Source organism: Megascapheus bottae, chromosome X (genome assembly GCF_031878675.1).
Source record: "Megascapheus bottae isolate mThoBot1 chromosome X, mThoBot2.hap1, whole genome shotgun sequence".
NCBI lineage: Eukaryota > Metazoa > Chordata > Mammalia > Rodentia > Geomyidae > Megascapheus > Megascapheus bottae.
Window position 1 is genome coordinate 7,526,356 of NC_143547.1, and position 24,225 is coordinate 7,550,580.

At 41.4% G+C, this 24,225-nt stretch overlaps 1 protein-coding gene across 6 annotated transcripts in view; it reads right to left on the minus strand.

Moving 5' to 3' along the window:
* The window catches only part of Sh3kbp1 (SH3 domain containing kinase binding protein 1), a 320,820-nt gene that overhangs the window by 227,681 nt on the left and 68,914 nt on the right, over positions 1-24,225 (minus strand). Inside the window, exon 1 of one of the 6 annotated variants that reach the window (XM_090326684.1) lies at positions 5,300-5,439. The exons of the other annotated variants lie outside the window; for them this stretch is intronic. Coding sequence (XP_090182810.1) covers positions 5,300-5,350 — 51 coding nt within the window. The 5' untranslated portion in view covers positions 5,351-5,439. Of the gene's footprint in view, positions 1-5,299; positions 5,440-24,225 lie in introns of those variants that run through there. 6 annotated transcript variants of the gene reach the window in all.

Below are 24,225 nucleotides of genomic sequence, written 5' to 3' on the forward strand. Positions count from 1 at the left end.
CTTCCCTCACGCTCTGTTCATTTCACTAAAGTCTCCAATACTATGACCATAAATTCTCACAGCTGAACATTTCCATATTCCACTAAAGGGCCTTGCCCCGCCCTCTCCTGTTCATTTGACCAGGCACATCTTCAGTCAGCCTCCTTCTGGGCCAATTTTTGACAGCCATTAGGAAGGCTACATTCCACTCCTTCAGCAGTTGTGAGATCTAAAAATCCAGCCAGGCACCATCTCTGTAAATGCAAAATACAGAGCTCCACAAAGAGAGGGTCGAGCCAATAACTGTAGGTGCATAATTCAGAACAAATGAAAGACTCTTCTCCATTTCTGTTGTACTCTAGGCCTGTCCTGATTCAAAGAAGTTGATATCCGCGGCATGTGTTTTGATCTGGTGCTGGGTACACAGACAGATTCAGTGTGTGAAAATTCAGCAATCTGTACTTGTCTGTACATTATGTATGTGTGTGTGTGTGTGGGTAGCCATAAAATTGGTTTAAATGGGTTTATAGCATATAAGACTCTACACAAAGTGTAATTCACACATCACCCACAACAGTATTTTTCAAACTGCGTTACCACCAATCGAAAGGCCAACAAATCCGTTTAAAAGTTCCTGAGCAGCAGCTGGACACGGTGGTAACACATCTGTCACCCCAGTACAAGGGAGGATGAAGTAGGATGATGCAAGATTGTTTAAGGCCGCAGAGTGATTTCCAATATGAAAAAGAAAAGGAGGCATTCAATATAAACAGTTCCATTTACATTTAAGCGACTTGATAATGCTTATCTCAATCAGACTTCATGAATGCCACCACCCCATGTTTTCAGGCTGGCCTTCTTGGGGTACCCTCTGAATGCCTCAGAAAACGGAGTTGTTGCCATTTCTCTGCTGCATTCACTGAAAAGGAATATATAAGCATGCCACTAAAATGTCATACATTTCACATTGCATCTCATCAATAAAACATTTAAAAAGAAAAAGAAAAGGAATAAAATGAGGAAGGAAGGAAGGGAGGGAGGGAGGGAGAGGGAGGGGGGAAGGGAGAAGAGGAGGAAGAGGAAGAGAAGGAGGAGGAGGAGGAGGAGGAGGAGGAGGAGGAGGAGGAGGAGGAGGACAAACCACTGTTAATTCAGACTTATAATTCCAGCTGCTTATAAGGCTGAGATCTGACAGCAGTTTGAAGTAGAGTATCAGCCTTGAGTGAAAAAAAAAAAAACGCCAAGGACCTGAATTCAAGCCCCAGTATCGGCACAAAAACAAAAAGATAAAGAACATACCATTTTGATCATGCATGCACCGAGCTGGGAGCAAGAGGACAAGCTATGGCTGCTTTTTTCATTTCTTGACACATCTCACTATGTAGTCCAGGTTAGTCTCAAACTCATCATTTAGCCCAGGTTGGCCTTGAACTTAAGATTTTCTTTCTCAGTCTCCCAGGTATTAGGATTCTACCAACGTGCCATCATGAGTAGAGTAATTCCTAGGTTACTTTTCTTTTTTTTAACGGCAGCACATGATTAAAAATGCCTAAGAAACACTGAGTACACCAACAAATAAGTCAGACAGACCTGGGTTCTAATTTTGGCTTTTACAACCTATGTGCAATGAAATGAGTCACCTAACTTTGGTGAATCTCTATTTTTCAATCTTTCTCTTTTTTTGTGTACTACTACTGGTGCTTGAACTCAGAGCATCACACTCTCACTTGTCTTTTTTCACTCAGGGATTGTTAATAGGAAATCAGAGTTGAATCAACTTTTTTTCCCAGTGGCTTTGAACGGTGATCTTCACATCTCAGTTTTGTGAGTAGCTAGGATTAGAGACCTGAGCCACCAGCACTAAGCCATTTTGCAATTTGAAAAGTGAGAAAAACATTGTCTTCTCATGGCTGTTGGTGTGAAGGTCACAGTAAGCTGATGAATAATCTGCCTCAAGATGCTACACAGACATTGTTTCTAGCTCTGCTGCCCTAACATTATTCTCTAAGCTAGATTCTGTATCAGTAGGGAGAAAACTTGAAGTGTTAGGAGAAAGGGGCTGTGCCATGCCTGAGCCCCAATCATGTGACTCTGTTGAAGTTCCAGGAAGAATAAAAAACTAACATATGAGAACACACAGTGGGGCAGAGAAAGCAATTGTCCCAGCAAACTTGGTAATAAATCACCCAGCTTTGCCTTCTTGACCAGAGGGAAAATCACTTTCCAAGATAATAGGGTTTTTCCCATTATTCTTGGCAAGAGGTGGGAAAAAAAAAAGGCAGAAGGGGGAAAAGGCCTCAGTCAAGAACTACGTATTTTTTTAAGCAAACACTTTGAAGACAGGTGGTTTTCATTTTGAGAACAAAAATGATGCTTAAAACAGTTAAAGGGTGACTGCGAATACCAGCCAAAGGCTTATGAAGAGAGGGAAAGAGAGCCCTGAGGTCTGGAGTGTTCCCAAAGTGCCCGAGCTATGATGGATGTAGAATGGGAGAGGAGGAGGGGAGTCCCACACAGAAATTACAGAACTGGCTTTATTAGCTTACAATCACAAACCACTCAAAAAACATCCACTAAATTACCCAAAACAACTATCCAGTCACCAAATATTTGATGAGCATCTACTATGCCTCTAGAACTCGATTAAGAGACACGTGACACAGTGAGAACAAAACAGACCAAGGACCCAGCCTTCCCAGAGCTGAAATTCCACCCAGGGAGATAGCATATGCCAATAAATCAATGAGTCAACAGAAGTTTTTCCAGGCCGTGATACAACTACACTGTAATGATGGTCGTGAGCCAGGGGCTGTTGGTTCACATTTTGAATGCTAGCTACTGAGAAGTATGAGATGTGAAGGATCAAGATTCCAAGTCAGTTCAGGCACAAAAGTCTATGAGTCTCTATCTGCAATTAACTTGGAGATATGGCTGAACTAGTAGGTAGAGCACAAGCAATGAACAAATAAGCCATGCCAAGAACACAAGGCCCCGGTTGCTGGCATGCATGCGCGCGCACGCACACACACACGTGCGCGCACGCAGTTATGATAGGGAGAAAAAGAAAACGTAAGATGGCAGAAGTCCCTTTAGAGAAGATGACCCAGGAGTGCTGCAAAGAGGGAAAAAAGACAGACAAGCAAGGCACCCCAAGGATATTCCTGGAAGACAGCCACAAGTGCCTGGGCCCAGAAGCAGGAAGGAACGTAGCTGGAGTTGGAGTCAGTTTGCAGAAAGGTAATAGTCAATCAAAATAGTGACTGATGAGGCTAAAATGGCAGGAAAAAGTTAGGCCATTGAAGGCCCAGCAGGCCACGGAAGCAGATTTCAATGAAAAGTCACCAAATACTATAGAGTGCTCCTACATTATGATACATTGCTTTGATGGGAGATAAAAGACACTCTTAAATCATCACATGCAAACTGATTCTCCAAAATCATGGATAAAAGTTAGCAATGAAGGGGGATAAGATGTGAGCCATGTTAGAACTCACCCATACATGATTATGGAAGAGTCTTGGTAGCTAAAGTCAAAGAACCTCAGTTGAAATATGAAATGAAATACAATGGAAGAACTTGTGACTGACAAGGGAACAGTATTATTAGCAATTAACTCGTGATTAGCAAATACAAAGCATCTAGTAAAGTGAACAAAAAAGGCTTGCTCTAGAGAGTGCTCCCTCATACATAAAACTTGGCAGAAAGGCAACTGGGGGGGGTGCTATCCATGTACCTGGCATTTGCTACATTGATGCACACCGTAACTAAAACTTGATAGAAAGGAACAATGGCCATGCTCTGTGAATATTTTTCTTTTTGTCCATTGTGGGACTTGAACTCAAAAAAAAAATGGCTCTTTGGAATTAACATGGTCCCTTGAGGACCCATCAACTCCAACATATCTATGACACATAAGGAGAGTCCACTAATCCCCTCTCCTAAGAACTGCTTTTGTGGAATCACATAACCATCCAATTGGCCAACCCCCAAGATCCAACTGTGACGCAACCAAAAAAACATGGCGGTCTCCAAAGCCTTGAAACGAACCTAAAGAACAATACTAGTGGCATGTCAATATTGGCATTCCTGCATACCTTGTCTTTATGGGAGAATGTACCAGGAGAAGGATAGGTTGAGTCAGGCAATTAAGTGCCAGATGTTGTCATATTTGTCACTTCAAACAATCAAGAAGTCCTACAAAAGACTATGACTGAGAAATTCAGATTAAACTCATAAAGACTTAGATGGATTTTTCTGTGTGCATGTGCCAGTATCAGAGCTTGAACTCAGGGACTTGAGCTCTTACCTAGCTGGCGCTCTAGCCACACCTCGTGTCCGACTTTTGTTTGCTAATTATGGCACAAAGAGTCTCACGTGGTCTTTTCTGCCTGGACGGCCTTTGATCCTCATGTTTCAGCCTTCTCAGTAACTAGGTTATAGGCGGAAGTCACTAGCATCCATCTTAAAAGGGTGTTTGTTAGAGGCACAAAGCTATTGGACCAACTGAATAGATTTAAGCCTATCCAGATCCGGCCATGGGCATCTATCCTTGGCTTTTTACTCAAGGCCGATGTTCTATTTCTTGAGCCACACCTTCAGTTCCAGCTAATATTTGCTATCTAACTGGATATAGGAGTCTTTTGGGCTTTTTGGCCTGGGTTAGCTTCTTCTAACCTTAATCCTCAACTCTCAGCCTTGTAAATAGCTGGGATTACAGGAGTGAGCCACCAGTACCTGGCTTTGCGCAGTGTTTCTAACAGACCCCAAGCTGCCTTTCTATCTCCTGCCATTTTAGTCTCAACTTCCCCTCTATTCCTTCCCACCACTGGAAAGCTGGATTGCACATCTGGCTTCAGTCTACACTTCCAAACCTACTGGCTGCTTCAGAAATATTACCTGCTCCCAACCCCACAGGATCCGTTAAGGATGCCTCACAGGGTTTGACTGGATGACATTGTCGGTGCACCGTGCCCCTTGAGGAAAATGTATATCTGCTGAAGACAAGAGCCATAGAAGGAAAGAAAGATCAAGTCAAATGATAAGATGGTTTCAAATCCTTATAAATGCTGCTATAAGACAGACTCAGTCAAAAGAAACCACTTTTGTTAGAGAGTGGCTTGGGGAGAAAAATTCCATTTCACCATACATAAGAAAAATCAAGATCTGGGTCCAAGTAGAAAACTATTTGTCACCATCTCAGAAGAACGGAGGCCAGGACCAAATTCCCCATCAGGTCTCCTTCCTGGTCTATGAAATAGTTAGGCAACAGGCTAGAAAAGATATAGATAGAATAATCAAAACAGACCTATGGCCTACTTACACTCTCAGACAAGTCTGGGATACTTGGAGATTTGGCTGCTGGAGGATCCATTCTGTGGAGAATTAAACAGGGAGATCTGGCTGGCTGAACTCTGGGCAGAAGTGAATTCCGTGCTCTGGAGAACTGCAAGCCTCTCACTGATTCACTTGGCAGCAGAATTATTCTAAGCATCCTGTCCCATGCCCAACCCTCCTGCCCCTCCCACTACAGTCACACTGGTGAGGCCTTCCCCCCGCCCCTTCTTCAATTCTTTGCGCTTAAGTTCAGTCCCAAATCAAGTGAAACTGAATTTTCAAAATTAATCCAATCTTTGGCACTTGAGAGAGTAGAACCTTTACAACCAAAAAGGAGGAAGAGCCACCTAATTAGGAAGAAGTTATAATTAACATCAGAGAGCAGAGAGTCAGAGAACCGCAGAGTCTGCAGCAACAGCAAAATGGAGATTATTTGAGACAGCTGAGACACTCCACCCAGGCCTCCAGAAGGAGACATGCACGGGAAACAAAGGGCATATGGTGTTTGCTTTCTTCAACATCCGTTCTCACCATTAAGAGCTGCACCAGCAAATGCTCATTACTTACATGTGGACAAACCTTACCCTGAAATAGACTCTGAACTATAGTTTACAATTAAATGACTGCAATGCCAAAGCCCACCTTGATTTTTATAATATATAAAGCAGCATTTAATAAAGTCCTAATAACTGGCATAACATCTATTTGGCTTAGTGAAGCGTAAATTAATCTTGAAATTAAGTCAATTATTCTGTAATTCCAGTTCACATTGTACTACAATACTGTTCGGAACAGGACTTTTATTCCTCCCCCCAAGGGACAATTCTAAGAACTAGATATCAGAACTAGGTAGATTTTCTTGTTTGCTACGAGTTCTAGTTTGCTTTAACATTTCCTCATAAAGCACACAGAACTTACTAATATGAGAAAATATTTTTCCCATGTGCTAATGTTAACATCATCCCCCATATCGCCTTCATAGTTAAAGTGTCCAAGGATAAACCTTCTGGGTCATTATGACAAACTCCTAAATTGACGACATTTTCAGACACATTAAGCTAGACCTGGCTTCAAAAAGAAATACCATTATTCTCCAACCTACTGGAATCATTAATCACATCCATTATCAATCAGCTAGCCAGAATGAACTGTGATTTGCATTTAGATGTCTATACATAAGCTCAGAGTCAGATGATCACCTTACCAAGGTTTAACCTAGCAACCCTCCCCCCCCACCCCCCTCGCCAAGTGAAAGGAAATGGAATACAAACAATTCCATGTGGTGGCCCAACAGTCCCAAGTGAGCACTGCTGACTGCCTACCCCCAAAAGAACCAGTTCCCTCCTCCTGTCTAGGGAGAGCCAACTACACCCTGTGGCGCCCATTTCCAGCTCTGGAGGAAGAGTAGCTTAATCAAAGCTAAGATAATCACTGGTTCAGAGAAGACAACAGGAACTAAGCTCACCCAATCAGCTTGCAAGAATGAACTCTTCCATACAGACTACGAATAAGAAAGCAAAGGCCACACTGTTAATGACTGCCAATGACTGCCATGTTATAAACAAGGAAAGCCAGGCCTGGAGTGAAGCTACTGTCACAATGATACCATGAAGGAGGCAGCAAAAACAAAACACACGGGTTTCCTATGTCACATTCACACTGAACAACTCACACTCACTTTCCCTGGGGTCTACCTTCCTCTAGCCTCCCAATTATGTGAGATAACGAGTGTGTGTTTAAGACAGTCCCAGACAGGTTTCTGTTACATGAAATCTAAAAGCATGCTGACAGCGATGAGTTAGGTATTAGCTGGAGAGCAAGAGTTTGTAATTTGGCAAAAGACACTGCTTAAAGTAAATAATACTTGCTTAAAACATTCCCTTAATAGAGCCGGGAATTCGGCCTAGTGGTAGAGTGCTTGCCTAGCATGCACGAGGGCCTGGGTTTGATTCCTCAGTACCACATGCATAGAAAAAAGCCAGAAGTGGTGCTGAAGCTCAAGTGGTAGAGCTCTAGCCTTGAGAAAGTCCAAGGACAGTGCTCAGGCCCTGAGCTCAAGCCCAGGACTGGCAAAAAAAAATTCCCTTAATATTAAAAGATAAAGAAAACATTACAAAAAGCCTAGGGCTGGACACAGTAGATAGGATGTTACTTCCAATGGGCACAAAGTGTCTTTTGGGAGTGATAGAAATGTGTAAGAATAAGACTGAGAAGACCTGGTACAACTGTGTACTAAAAACAGTGATTAGGACACCGAATGCTTTTATTCTGTGGTAATTCGATTTTGCAAGACTGAGAATGTTTTTTTTTTTCTGTTTCTCTTGTTGATATTGAGTGGGGGGAACTAAACCTTGGCTTTTCTGATCATGGTTGGTGCTTTTATTACTTGAGTCAAGTCTACGGCCTGGTATTTTACTGGTTAAGTGCACATAGAATCTCACAAACTTGGGCCTGGAGTTTAACCTAGTGGTAGAGTGCTTGCACAAGGACCGGGGTTCAATTCCTTGGTACCACATACATAGAAAAAAGCCAGAAGTGGTGCTAAGGCTCAAGTGGTAGAGCTCTAGCCTTGAGAAAGTCCAAGGACAGTGCTCAGGCCCTGAGTTCATGGCCCAGGACTGGCCAAAAAAAAAAAAAAAAAAAAAGAATCTCACAAACTTTTCTGCCCCTTCTGGCTTCACAATCCTTTGATCTCAGTGGCTAGGATTACAGGTGTGAATCACGAACACAAAGCTATTTCTGTGTGTGTGAGTGTGTGTGTGTGTGTGTGTGTGTGTGTGTGTGTGTGTGTGTGTGTGCGTGCGTGCGCGCGCGAACCAATGCTAGGTCTTAAACTCTTGGTCTAAGCTCTGTCCCTGAGCTTTTGTGCTCAAAACTAGTGTTCTACCACTTGAGTCACACCTCCACTTCCTACTTTTTGGTGGTTAATTGAAAGTAAGATTCTAACAGCCTTTCCTACCCAGTCTGGCTTCAAATTTCACTCCTCAGATATCAGCCTCCTGAGTAGCTAGAACTGTAGGCGTGAGCCACTGGCACCCAGCAACAGAGGTGTTTCTGAAATCTGTGTAGCTGCAGGTGTTTAGGAGAGCTTTTCCTCCATATACATGGTGGGGCTTAACCATTTAATTCCTCCCTTCAGTGCTTCTCTCTTACCCATAGAATCCAAGCTTCTTACAATGGCATACAAGAACCCTCTGTCCTTTATTCTACTTTATTCTCTAGTTTCCTTCCCTAACACGCGTGCACGCGCACACAGACACACGCGCATGTGCGTGTGCGTGCGCGCGCATGCACACATACAAGCACATACACACGGCTTTCCATTTTATGCCCTGGAAAGGCCTAATTTCCAGATAGTCATCAAACAGGCAATTCACTCCAGGCCTCTGCTCACATCAAATCCTCTTCTGTGGTGGAACTCACCCATCCCCCCACCTGATCCTATCTTCCTCAGACTCTTAGGGCTCCTTTATTATCACAGGGGCTCCCCTCCCACACTAGGCCCACAGCACAATGGGTAGAAAGAAAGGTGTGTTTCTACCTGCCCCTCTCTTAAGGTTGGCTGGGTGGGTGGGGAACAATATTCAACAATTTCCTACCTACTGGACTGCTCTGACATTTCCTTTGGGAAAGGTATCCATTTCTCAAACAGGTCACTTGTGTCATTGAGGTAGGAGGTAGGAGAGCCAGAGGTAGATGCCAGGTGTGCTTGCTGTCACCTGCACCAACTCTCCTACAAGGACATTAAGCTCAGCAGGGAACACAGCCTGATGCCTTGAGGCCTACAACACAATAAGGAGGACTCTGGCACAATAAGGAGGACTCTGGTGGCTTCTGCTTCCCTGTTCAGGTAACCACTGCTGAGGGAGAAGTTCCAGGAATTAAACATAACGTGTCTCACACCCTGTACAAGTGACAGGGAAAAAAAAAAGGTGGGGGATCCAGAGTTTCTTCTCCTTTCCTTAGACAAGATAAGGAGGTTGGGTAAAAAATGTTACAAATGTACCAACGGCAAACAAGTGAAACAAGTGTCTTCGCTTCTCTGTTCTACTTCATTTGCCAGTACTGGGACGGGAATTTGGTTCAGGACTTCGAGCTTGTACGCAGCCCTTTCACTCGTGGCTGGCACTCTATCCATTAAGTCATTTCCAGCCTAGTTTTTTTCTTGGAGGGTTAACTTGGAGATGGAGTCTTGTGGACTTTTCTGCCCAGGCAGTCAACAAACCTTAATCCTCCAGATCTCAGCTCCCTGAGTTGCTAGGAACCCCAAGTATGAGCCATGGGTGCCCCCAGTAAAAAAAAAACTGTAATTAAAAGAGGGACAGAGTAATTGGGGGGGTGAGATTGATTGGAATATATTTGTATAGATGGGGAAATCTCACAGTGACCCACCCCCCATGCAACTAATGTAGCTAATACCAAAAAAAAAAAAAAAAAAAAAAAAAAAGCAAGGGACACAATAGCTTCAAGAGAGAAAGCTAGGAAGGTCAGTTCTCACACGGAGTCTTAGCTTCCTGACTTCAAAAATTATTAATAGTGGGCCCGGGAGTTTGGCCTAGTGGTAGAGTGCTTGCCTAGCATGCACAAAGACCCAGGTTTGAGGTACCACATACATAGAAAAAAAAGCCAGAAGTGGTGTTGTGGCCCACGTAGAAGATTTCTAGCCTTGAAAAAGCCCAAGGACAGTGCTCAGGCCCTGAGCTCAAGGCCCAGGACTGGCAAAAAAAAATAATAGTAAAGTTTAGCAGATGCTAACAAACCACTGACTGGGGAGTCTTGAAAAAGGAGTGACCCACAAAACTCCACTGTGGAATCTGTCCTTCATCCAAACAAAGATAATCCCAGGCCTTCTTTCAAGTAGGTCCTGGCTCTCCACACACCACTAGAATGGAACCCCAAACCCAAGAGCAGAGGAAAGAGCTGAAATGACACTTTAAATATTTGCAATGGTAATTTCAACTCCTACCTCATAATCATGACTTCTCTTTACCATATTTGGGCCTGGCTTCCCTGGACACGCTCCTCAAGCTTTTGCAGACATTATCTAATGCTAGGCAGGCCAGCAAGCTAACCATTAAGTACTTTTTCTTCCATGCTCTCTGATTTATGCCAGTTTGGATACAATCATAAGGAACGACTCAATTCCCTTCCATGGGGTGAGAGTGGGGACAGGGTTTAGTAAGACTTCTCACACGGTTTAGGTCAAAGACCCTTGAAGCTCTTAGGATATGCAAAAGTTTGTCACACCTCAATCTGATTCCCACAATAAAGTTTACCAAACTGCTATTACTCCTTCCCTGCCGCCAATAAAGATGACAGCTTAATTTCCAAAGTGCCCCCCTCCCCAACAAATATCTCCTGGCCTCCTATTCTTACCCTTTATAATTCCATAGATCTGGTACAGCCCAGTACTGTTTAATATCCCCCCACCCCTTCTAGGTGATTCTGGTGATCTGTACAGGCTTAGCCAGAAGCTGGCCTCTGAAAGGTCAGTGTCCCTTCTACTAAGAGTAGTATGAACGCTTGGCACCAGTGACTTGCACCTGGAATCCTAGCTACTCAGGAGTCCAGATCAAAGACAGCCCAGACAGGAAAGTCCATGAGACTCTTATCTCCAATTAACCACAGCCCCCCCCAAAAAAAACAGAAGTAGAGCTATGGTTCAAGTGGTAGAGCATAGACTTGAGTAAAACCAAAAAAGCTCAAGGACAGTGCCCAGGCCTTGAGTTCAAACCCCAGGACCAGCACACAGACTCAAAAGCAAACAAACAAACAAATCAGCATGGTCAAGGAGTTCTTACACCTTCAGTGTCTAAGCTTCTCCACACCCATCTGCCTCAGCCTAGACCCTCAATGGAATATGCATCTAACAAGCTGTGGGGAAGGAGTACATTAGAATTCAGGGAAACTGGGTTATACCATCATCTGGCTCCGGAATCATCTGGGAGGTTTTGTTTCCCCTTGGCAAGTGAAAGAGCATCATCAGAAGGCATGCTGTAAACATTTTTTGATAATTATTTGATGGGACGAGGAGTACTTGGGAATGAAACCCAAGGCCTGGCATATGCTTGCCTAAAAACACCTGAGCAACACTCCCAGTCCTCTGGGATCTAACAGCTGAACAACACGACCCAATCCTGCCCCAACTCTTTTCCACCCTTCCAGAAAATGGAGCTGGTCACGCTAAATATAAAGGGAGTTAAAAAAAAAAACTAGACAGAGCCTGTTTTTTAAATTAAAGCAATACATTTTTCCACTTATGCTGGCGGCATCAACATTTACATGTTAAAAGCCATCCATCACATCTGAATCCTAGAGAGTGAAAGCAGCAGAACCTGCAAAACCTTTTAGTATTAAGGAGTGCTACGTGGAACCAAGGCATGCCAGGATAAATACTTCTTGGAACTAATGAGACCTACTAATTGAATCCATTTATAAAAATCAATATACTTGTAGAAACTTTTTAAAAAATTCATGTTTATTTCTCTTCTTCAAATAAACATCATAAGGAACTCACAGGAAGCTGTGGTTTCATTTGAGACATGGCTCCATTTTTTTTTAAGTCTTATAGTACCCTATCACAGAACTCAGTAAGATTCCCAGACAGTTATTAGAACATGACAGTTCTGGGTATCTCATGATAATTAATTACTATCTGCTTTAGCTTAAAAAAATAATTACACATAGCTGAGGCCACCCGGACAATACTCTATCAATAGTACAGTTAGGGTTGAGAGAACACAGACTAGAGCTAAAACACCTATAGGCTCAAATCCAGAACTGATATTTACAATCTGGGTTCCCCTGGGCAAGTTATTTAACTTCTCTGGACTGTGAGAGGCCCTATATAAAAGTGTTGATTTTCCAGAGTTCAAGCCACAGGACCAGCAAAAAAAAATAAATAAATAAAAATAAAAGTTCTGATATTGTCTCACAGCATGTAATCCCATGAATGGCACAGCAGAATGAACTGGGCACAGACTAGGTGCTCAATTATTATTGCTGGCTGAAGAACACTACTCAAATTGCACTGTCCTTAAAACAAATAAACAAACCAACAAAACCCCTATGACCATCCAATACCAGCAGCCTTATACCAATACAGATGTTTTTGAGAGAATTTTTGCTTTATTTCTTTGTGGTGCTACGGATAAAACTCAGGGCCACACACATGCTAATAAGCACATGCCCTACCACCAACCTACACTCCCAGCCCCGAATCATCCTCTTCATCCAACACAATGCTCTCCCTCTCCAACTGTGTCCTCAACATGATAGTTTATATTATGCCTTATTTCATCTCAATGAATACGGATTAAATATATAAAGGAATCAAAGGCATTTGAGCAGGTGAAAAATGCAGTCTACAGAACAGTAGACTGGTGTGAAGTATTAAAGTTATTGAGATCACAAAAACTGGCTTTCAGAATGTTCTGGGTAGATAAGTGTTAGACAACATTGCCTTCTCTGTATGACTATTATATACTAACAGTTGTGGTAGAAAGACAGCAGAAGGAATTGAGATGCTGCAACTACTCAAACTACCCACGTTTACTAGTTCCAAGCAATTGGAACAAGCAGACGACTGCTGGCTTGTTCAATATGTATTTATCAGATCCATTTCCCAAGGCAGTTGCACCAACCGATGCTTGACAAAGGCAAAATAAGAATTCAACAAATAGATTTCAGTTTTCAGTTTTCTCTACTTTTAAGAACCTCCATCTTTCCACATGGTCCTTACAGGCCACCAGAGTTCAAATACTAAGACTGGTCCATAAGAGATCTGTAATATCTATAGAGTCAGATAACTTTCTGAGATTCTATTTTCCCATCTATGATATTGAAAAAAAAACACTACCTGGGGCAGAAGATGGAAGGCAAGGCACAGTTTTTGAGCTAATATACATTTTCTGCAATGACAAAGACAACAATACAACTGTCTCGGAGAAATAAAGTTACCTACTCACAATTGCAAATTCACTTGTCTCCTCACTCTGTGCCATATCGTGAAGTAGTTGCAAAAAAAAGGTATAATAGATTCTCCTCGCCCTCCAAAATGAGGAGAGAAAAGAGTCATTCCTACATGAGTTTAAAAAAAAAGAATTATGTAAGCAAAACAAAGATGATCCTTCTTTTCCTCCCTAAGTTAGCCTGGACAACCAGTGGTTGCTCTCCTGTGCATTAGGATCCAACCTTGCTCATATCTCTGCACTGGTTCTTAATAATGGCAGGACCCTAATAGAGCCCACACTCTATCAGTCACTTTATGCTTTCCTCCTCCCCCACTGCATATTTTCACCATCTATAATCATCTTTTTTGCCCATCTGTAAGGCCTCTCTCTCTCTCTCTCTCCTCTTTTCTTTCTGTCTCTCCACTGACAGACTTAAGCCTCATTAAGCCCACTCCAAAATTGTCACCCTCAAAATGTCACCTGGCGCCTAAAAAGTTGACAGTTGACAGCTAGGTAACGTGTGCATCGATGGTGTGGTAACTCCAACAGCTCTAACATATCTTTATGTGGTCTCTTCCATTTGTTTTTTGGGCTTTCCGGTATGTGTCGTTATTTGGGGGTTGAAAGAGTAGTATTTTGTATAGGGGAGTAGCTATTGGATGTAAATGTGTGCTTGATGTGGGCATGTGTTTTCATCTAAACAGAAGCTGAACTATTGCTATTCCTATAGACATCAGAGACTTCAAATTGTCGTCCCCTCTCTGGGCTTCGGGGCTTCCCTTTGTACTTTTCCCAGGAGCAAGCCTGTCTCCTGCATCTCTCCCTGCTGTAATCTTCACCGCTGTTATTCCCAGGGCCTGCTCGCATGCTTGTGGGGCTCAAGGAGTTCAGTTCTCCATACACTTAATCCTCAGTCTGTACTGCACAGCCAGCCTGTGTAAGCCTGTGCAGCTTTCACAGGTGTTTCTGCCTCAACTCCAGAGCTAGAGCTCCCCTCCCCCGCATCCCTAGGCTGCAGTGGTTATCACCACTGTTCTTAGTTTATCTCCTGCATGAGGCCCTTCCCCTCCCCTGCTGTGATAAAGGTTTGTTTGTAGATGAGCTGGGGTAACAGTGCCCAGGCTGGGGACTGAGTGGGGGTGAGTTCCCATGGCTTAGCTGTAGCACTACAGAGCTTTCCCACCAGATCTTTCCCTTGCAGAGTAAAAAGTCTTTTGCTCCGTAAAGGCCAAGGTTCTGAACAGATTTCTCAGTGGTTCCTGAGCCAGCACCATGAGCTTTCTCGGGATTTCTCCCAATCTTCCCTACGAGAGCCAGTGGGCCTCTGAGAAGAAAAGCCTCCAAGAGCTTCAAAACTCCCCAAACAGTCCCAGCAGTTTGTCACATTTTCTAACATAGGCCTCCTTTCTACTTCCAAGGCATCTGGTGACTTCTGCTTAAGCAAAAGCTCAGGTCTTGTCCTATGTCTCGCAGGAAGTACTCTCTCCAGATTGTGAATGGGCCATTTTCTCTGCAAGCTCAGTTCTCTCCAATTTCCAGTCAGCTCAGACATTTTTCTTGGAAGCATGGGAGGGGCTTTTGTAGCTCTCTACATATCTGAAGTGAAATCCAAAATCTACTGATTTTTAAAAGGATCAGACCCATGACAAAATAGTAGCATTTGATAAAGCTAGCTGGTGAGCAGCTAGATGTGAGTTCTATTTTCATGCTCTTCTTTTTTTTATTTTTTTGCCAGTCCTGAGCTTGAGCTCAGGGCCTGAGCACTGTCCTTGGACTTTCTCAAAGCTAGAGCTCTACCACTTGAGCCTTGGCACCATTTCCGGCTTTTTTCTATGTATGTGGTACCGAGGAATTGAACCTGGGTCTTTGTGCATGCAAGGCAAGCACTCTACCACTAGGCCAAACCCTATTTTCATGCTCTTCTATTTCTTAATAGTTCCATGACATTTCCAGTTATGAAATCAAGATGTAGGTGGTCATAGTAGAAAAGATTACTTAATAAAAATAGATTGAAATACATATTCAACACTTGTGTCTTGTTCTACAATTTACACTGATGACCTGAATTTTCAAAAGCAACAACATTTTTGGTAACACTTCAGAAACTTCTTTGAAAATACATAAATTGCCCCATTACAGCATTAAATTTCAGTGTGAAAGAAGCAAAAGAACCTGAAATAGAAAGCTGGTATCTTAAAAGTCACCATTTCAAAATATATTGAAAATGTATGCTAACATGTGTCTTTATAGATCAGTAATACAAATCACATTTGTTCTTTAATCTAATATCCAACCATCATCATTATTCATGGAAATTGAAAGTTAAGAACCAATATGCATATACATGCTGAGCAGTATTTCACAATTATAATTCTAGATGCTGGAGAGGCAATACCAGCTTAAGGACAGCTCAGAAAAACAGCTCACAAGACACTATCCCAACCAATGAAAGAATGGCATGAAGTATTACATCTCGTTGCTCAAAAAAAATCTAAAATCGAGGTATAGTTAACAACAAGCTGCTAAGGATATAAACCCTATTCAGAAAAACAAAAGTAACCTGACTTCTGTAACCGTAGCCTTCTGTACACTGCCTTTCTAATAACAATTTTTAAAAAGAAAAACATGCAAAACGGGCTAGCTAGGAATATGGCTCAAATGGCAAAGTGACAGCCTAGCAAGCAGAATGCACAGACAGGAAGACCTTAGATCAGGCAACAACTATCAGAGCCTAGACTGCAATATATTATTTAATATCTAGTAGGCATACATGTTAAACCTTTAGCTTGCCATGTCTCCTCTTATGCATATACCTAATATCAGTACTCATATGTAAATGAATGTGGTGTCAACTTGATAAGATCCATCTCACGAGAACTTTCCCATTTACTTAAATAATTCACTCACTTAGATAATACCAAATAAATTATGTGCTATTATAAAGTGGGCCATTTAACAACTCCAAAACTTAAGATTAATTTTAAGGATTGTATATTAAATTCAATTAAACCATATAAATATTTAACGCATTCATTTTACATCCGTCAGACTATGTAGCCACTCAAGGAGGAAATGGGTCAACACGAATCACCTGCCAGCCCCGCTATGAGAAACTGAGCGTCTAAGCAGTCCCCAAACTCCAAGAACATGCCACAGGGTCAAGAATGTCTGTAATATAATTATTTCATTACAGAATGCGAATTTTAATTCATTTATATCTTAATATTGCCTTCTGCACTCTACCTAAAGGAAGTAGAACTGTTGTTTTTAGGAAAGTGAATCCTTATTTCATTGTCATGAATGGAGACAGGCCTACGTTTGTATGTAATGAGACTAAAATGAGACGAATCCCCCAGTGATGAATCTATACCTTGACTTCTCCTGACACCCCAGGTGGAACTGCAATCAGAATTATCATTTAGCCAGCTAAATAACACACTTCGCCCTGCCCACAAACAGTGGCTCATCGACTTCACTATGTTGTTATAATGGCTGTTTACAAATCAGCTATGTCTCTGCATTGCAATAGGCCTGAAAGTAGATTTCCGATCTATCTAGAGGACTAAGGATTGTGTTCAGCTTAGAGGTTGACGGCACCCTAGGCTTGACTGCCACCTTAAAACATCAGTTCATGTAATCCGTTCTAATTCAACTTTTTAAAATATTTTTATTGTAATTAATAGAAGGGTTACATGATATTTGCCAGATAGAAGGTGCATTAATTCACATACATTGATACCCTTTCACATGTCTTGGTACCCATTACCCTCCCTTCCACCCCCCCATCTTGGTTTTCCCCCCTTCCCTATCCAATTTCAAACAACCAAATACAAATAAATTCAATATATCAGATAACAAAGTGAGATACTGTAACAATATGGGATAACCAAGGGACAGCAAAAGAGATGAGAGATAACATAGTACATTAAGGACAACAATCATCCATTATATGGCTTTTGTTTCAATATCCTGGAGGTCTTTTCAATTAGCTTCATAGTATATGGCCTTATGTATCAAGGTTTTGCTCTATTGCAGAGCTCTGCTAGTAGAGCCCAAGATTTCTACTGATTATGACAAATGAGGGAAACCATTGAGCCTAAGTTCCTTTGAGTCTGGATTACTTCACTTAATATGATTTTTTCTAAGACTTTCCATTTCCTAACAAATGGAGCAATGTCATTCTTTCCGACAGCAGCATAGAATTCCATTGTGTACAAATACCACAACTTGCTGATCCACTCATCAACTGAGGGACATCTAGGTTGGTTCCATATCTTTGCTATGGTGAATAATGCTGCAATGAACATTGGTGTGGTAGTGGATTTAGTATGTCCTAGTTTCTGGATGGTTGGGTAAATGCCAAGTAGTGGAATTGCTGGGTCATAGGGGAGCTCTATGTTTAGCCTTTTGAGGCACTGCCATACTGCTTTCCATTCAACTTTTAAAAATAAAAGAATGAGTTAAATTTAATTTTAAAAAATCAGTGCCTGGGGCCTGGAGCGTGGCCTGCTGGTAGAATGCTTGTCTATTGCATGCACGAAGTCATGGGTTCAATTCCTCAGTACCACATACACACACAAAAGCCAGAAGTGGTGCTGTTGTTCAAGTGGTAGAGTGTTAGCGTTGAGAAAGTTCAAGGATAGTGCCCAGGCCCTGAGTTCACACCCCATGACTGGCCAAAAACAAAATTAAGTGCCTCAAAAAGGGAGTGATATTTTCTAGTTTTGTAGCTTTTTAACCATCAATGCCAGCAAAAACTTACACTCTAATTGCATGTACTATACACATACCAAAGAGATCAGCTGTCATGTGACATTCTCAACCAAGTCAACAGGGCAGTCCCTGTAAGAAATACCAATAAACATACAAAAAATGTCTTCTCAACATTTGAAACCACAAAAAAAAATTGTTTCAAAGTTCACATTATGTGCCACAAGAATGTGCCACCTAATGTTGCATTCATTCACTTAACACAGAGTGTAACAATTACCATATGGCAGATATAGTTCTTATAGACAACTTGGAAACTCTCAGTTTCAAGATAAAGGAAAGGAGATGGGATATAGTTATATGGCAGAAAGGCTTTACCCGGAAAGTACAAAAACACTTGATTTGATCCCCAGCACTGCACAAAATATTAACAACAAGGCCAGGAGTTTGGCCTAGTGGTAGAGCGCTTGCTAGCATGCACGAAGACCAGGGTTCAATTTCTCGGTACCACATACATAGAAAAAAAGCTGGAAATGGTGCTGAGGCTCAAGTGGTAGAGCTCTAGCCTTGAGAAAGTCCAAGGACAGTGCTCAGGCCCTGAGCTCAAGCCCAGTATTGGCAAAAAAAAAATTAACAACAAAGTGATTGGCGAGAAACAAATGGTATATACACTTATGTGGAGAAAAATATAAAAGACTGAACTGTGACAATGAGCCAAGCTGCACAGTCGCCATTACAGAACAACAGCAATAAAGAAACCTTGCTTTCTTGTGCCTTTCTTGTGGCTCGAGTGGTAGAAAGCCCCAATATTACAGCATGGCTCAGCAGTTATCACTTGATAATGTTTAGAGCACAAAAACAGCTACAGTGTCATCTGCCTATCCTCACTATGAATCATATCTAGTCAGAAACCAAAACCGAGGACATTGCAAACAATGAAGTGTTGTCCAGATGCGCACAGTCCAGGCTACCCATGGGCTCACATTTTGATACTTTTGATGCCAGTTATATCTGAAGACTCCCCATCTTGAAACAATCATGACTAAAATGTCCCTCTAGTAGATATTTAAAAGTTATATTTTTCTCCCATCCTAGGTAAAAACAATTCTAAACCTAGTTTTCCCAGGAATCCTATTGTGCTAATACTAGAGACTTGCAGTTGCCATCTTAGATCTGGATCGTGGCTTTGTCTCACGTCCAGAAAGAGTTTCTGTGAGAGCTGCAGCACAGCCATAAGTGGAATGGACCTGCTTTTGTCGCCTTTAGTGGGGAGAGTGACATAGTCAGAAGTAAGGGAGTGGCTTGAATTGCATTTTTTTGTTGTTGTTGTGCCAGTCCTGGGTTTTGAACTCAGAGCCTGAGCATTGTCCCTGAGCCTCTTCATGCACACGGTTAGTGTTCTACCACATGGGCCACAGCGCCACTTCCAGCTTTCTTTTTTCTGAGTAGTTTATTGGAGATAAGAGTCTCATGGACTTTCCTGCCAGGGCTGGAAGCTCTCTAACTGCATTTTAAAACTCTGCAGCTATGGATTAAAAAAAATGTTAAATGGTTTTCAAGTCCCTATATAGCAGTTCTGGTGGCTGACACTTGTAATCCTAGCTACTCAGGAGGCTGAGATCTGGGGATTGTGGTTCAAAGCTAGCACAAGCAGAAAAGTCCCCGAGAGACTCTTATCTCTAATTAAAAAAAAATTAAAAGCCAGCCCAGACAGAAAAGCTATGAGACTCTAATCTCTATAATTAACCACCAAAAGACAGAAATGGAACTGTGGCTCGGGTGGTAGAGTGCCAAACTTGAGGAAAAAGAAAAAAGTTAACGGATACTGCCTAGGTCCCAAGTTAAGCCATAGCACCAGTACAAAAAAAGAATAAAATTGCCAGAGCATCTCCACACACTAAGCATGGCCAAGGAGCTCTGAAGAGAACAGGGTTAACATGGTCGCTCAGTGTCTAGGACTCCATCAGGGATCACCTGACTCCAGTACCCCTGGGACAGGATGTGGTTTGGTTTGAATAACTTCTCAGCTTACAAATTCAGGCAAACCATTTTGGTTTTGCACACAGACTCCCAGACCCATATCATCTCTTTGTTGGCCTTTGGTGAGAAAAACCTGGTAGTCCCAGAGGAAGTGCAACAATAAATGAAATGTGCATTCCTTCATGGAAAGCAAAATCGCCAGCTAAGAGCAAAACCAGGCTGACCTCATTCGTTTCTTTCCACATCTAAGTGGGGGACAGGAGCTGGTTTTGGTGTACATTGTGACTACATCTTCAGCTTTTCTCTCCATGGACTGCCCTTGGATTTTCTTATCTTCTCCAGGAGTACAAAGATGAGGGAATTTACCTCTCGGCCTAGGATTAGGGATATGCAATGTTAAATCTCTTTGTGATTTAAGAAAATAAAGTGAAGTCAAATTTCTGCTGAGCTGTCTTAAAGTTGTATTACTCATATACCCCACAAGAAGACACACCTTCAACCCAAGGTCTGCTTTTCCCAGGAAGCCCTCCACTAGCTACTAACATAAGGAGGGTGCTAGGGTCTAGTTATTTCTGCCCAGTCTTACTGAGGTATGATCAGAAATAAATATTCATTTATATAGGTTGAGTAAGGTGAGGATTTGGTGTACTGTATGTATTGTGAAATGTTTACCATTAGCATGCTATAATTAGCATACCTACTAACACACAGCTACCTCTGTGATAAAAACATTAATGGTTCCCCTCATTCGTCATAATCAGTAGAAACCTTGGGCTCTCCTAGCAGAGATCTGCAATAGAGCAAAACCTTGATACATAAGGCCATATACTATGAAGCTAATTGAAAAGACCTCCAGGATATCGAAACAAAAGCCATATAACGAATGATTGTTGTCCTTAATGTACTATGTTGTCTCTCATCTCCTTTGCTGTCCCTTGGTTATCTCATATTATTATAGTATCTCACTTTGTTATCTGATATATTGAATTTATTTGTATTTGGATATTTGAAATTTGATAGGGAAGGGGGGAAAACCAAGACGAGTGGGGGAGTCAGGGGGAGGGTAATGGGTACCAAGACATGTGAAAGGGTATCAATGTATGTGAATTAATGCACCTTCTATCTGGCAAATATCATGTAACCCTTTTACTAATTACAATTAAAAAAAGAATCTTTTCAGAGAATTGCAGTATCATACAATACAATATCATTCATTAGAATCACCATGTCATACACCAGATCTCTAGAAATCATTCATCTTATTTTAGAGCCTCTGACCAATATCTCCCCCCCCTACTTTTTTTTTTCCTATGAGGCTATCTTAGTCTCAGGTCTTCCCTGGCAGTATGGCCAGCACAGCCTGAGGATCTCCCTGCCCCAGTCTTCTGCTCTTTCATATTGTAGGGTAGTATTCTCCAGCCTTCAAATGAACCACCTGTGATCTTAAATCCATTGCAACAATCGGCTCTAAGAGTGCTCAAATGTGTCCAGTGTCTCAGAACGCCTTAGTATTTATGTCAGCTAATACTTGTTGACTTATTAATATATGCCAAACATTACTCTTAAATTACTCTAGACAAATGACCTCATGTTATGGGATTTCAGACACCCCCCCCCCGCCAAAAAAAGGAGCCATTTTAACCTTGGGTACAAATTAGCTAAGTGTATGTTGCTTGATTTTTAAGAGTTTGGAGATTTTCCTGTTATTTTTCTGTTGTTAATTGTATTACATTATGGTCAAAGATCATATTCTGGTTAATTTCAAGTCCTTTACATATATGGATGTTAGTTTTATGATACAGAATATGGCCTAAGTAGGTGGATGTTTTATGCACACTTGGACATACTGTGTTTTCTGCTGTTTCTGGGTTGAGTTTCTATGAAGTGTTCTAATTAGAACCTCTTGACTGATGATGCAGTTTAATTCTTCTATATCCTTGCTGGTATTCTGTTTAGTAACTCTGTCAACTGCTGAGAAAGGAATAATAAGTTCCTGAGTATAACTGTGGGTTTATCTGTCTTTTAGTTCATCTTGTTTTCTTCAGCTTACTTCCTGGTAAGCCTACCGTGAGTTGAAATTATCATAAGCCAAAACTACAGGGCCTTGCCAGACGTTGGTGGTTCATGCCTATAATCCTAGCTACTCAGAAGGCTGAGATCTGAGGATTGCAGATGGAAGCCAGCCTGGACAGGAAAGTTCATGAGCTTCTCTCCAAAAACACTCTAAAAACCAGAAGTAGAGTTGTGGCTCTAAGAGGCAGACTGCTTAGCCTTGAATACAAATGCTCAGGGACAGTAGCCAGGCCCTGTGTTCAAGCCCCATGTCCAACCAACAACAACAACAACAAAAGGCAGGTGCCCGTGGATCATATCTGCAATCCCAGCTACCAAAGGGTCTGAGATCGGAGGATCATGGTTTTAAGCCACCTTGAGTAGAAAAGTCAGTGAGCCTATGGTTTTCTCCGTCATAGGGCTAGAACTCTGGGCTAGGTGCTGTCCTTGAACTCTTGCTCAAGGTTAGTGCACTACTACTTTGAGCCACAGTGCCACTTCCAGGTTTCAGGTGGCTAACTGGACATAAATGTCTCATGGACTTTACCGCCTGGGCTGGTTTCAAACCAGTATCCTCAGCCTACTGAGTAGTTAGAATTACAGGCATGAACCACCAGCACACAGCCCATGAGACTGTTATCTTCAATTAACCAGCAAAAAGCTAGGAAAGGAACTGTGGCTTAAATGGTAGAGTGTCAGTAACCTAGGCCCTGAGTTCAATCTCCAGGACTGGCACAAAAATACATTTAATACACCTGACCCACTAAACATCCTAGCTTAGCAATACAGTATGCTATACAGTACTGGTTGCTGCCACTGTAATTATGTGATTGAGTGGAAACTACAGCTCATTGCCACTGCCCACATGCAAAGAGAGTATTATACCACATGTCACTAGCCAGAAAAGGTCAAAATTAAAATCTGAAGTACAGGTTCAACTGAATTCCTATTGCTTTTGCATCATTATAAAGTAGGAAATTATTGAAACATTGCAAATCAGGAATCACCTTATTTTGAAACACTGCTGTTTATTTATGCACACTAGGGATTACAGTTTATTCATATTGAAATGCTGCCTTGATCGCTATCCCTTCTTTGCCCACGATAACTTTCACTACTCTTTAATCTACTTTGTCTGACATTATATATAGCTACTCTTGCTTTTTAGTTAACATATATTAATAGTATATGGAGGTTTTGATTCTTGCTTTTTTAAATTAATGTTTACATCGCATAACTTTATCCACTCTTTTACATATATATATATATATATATATATATATTCCATGAATATATTTGAAGTGAGTTTCTAACAGACAATATAAAAAAACCATTGACCTGTAAGGGTATTTTTAAATCTTAATTGGTATTTTTAGCTCATTCACATTTAAAGTAATTATTGACATGCTGAGGCTTAAACCTGTCATTGTGTGGTTTGATGTTATTCCTGTTTCCCTTTTCTTGTCTTCCTGTGGGTTACACGTACATTTCTTAGATTTCCATTTTGATATGACTATAGTCTTTTCAGTATGTCTCCTATGTATGTTTTCTTAATTTTTTTTTTGTTTTTTAAGACATTACAACATATCACAACTGGTATCAGCAATTTCACATTTTACGTAAAGGAATAAACGTCTATTTAGGTTCTTTTGTAATCTTAGGTTCCTTTATAATCTTACTATTGCTTAAATATAATTTTCTTTATTTTTTGAGGCAGATATCTCAGTGTCACCCACGTTAGGCTCAAGTTTGCACTACCCCGGATTCTACCTCCTCAATATCTGGGATTACAGGTACATGCGACCATATCAGCTATATTTTTCCTACATATTCTAAACACTACACTGAATAATGTTTGTCTCAAACATTTTTAAAGTAATAAAAAATAATTATCATATATGCCCCTACTTTTACCTATAATTTTGTTGTTTCCTTTCTGAACTTTCAAGTCTTCTGTTACCATTTCCTTTATGTTTTTATCATTTCCTTTGTGTTGAGAGAATTTGTTTCAGCCATTAAGGATTAATCAGTTGCTAATAAATTCTCTTTGTTTCACTTCAATTAACGGAGACTAATAAATACTCTTTTTGTTCATTTGAGAATATTTTTTTATTTTCTCTTTGTGTGTGTGCATGCGCGCACACACACGCATGTCACTATCCATGAGCTTGTTTTGGGTCCCGGCGAGTGCCCTTCCACTTTGAGCCACAGCACCATT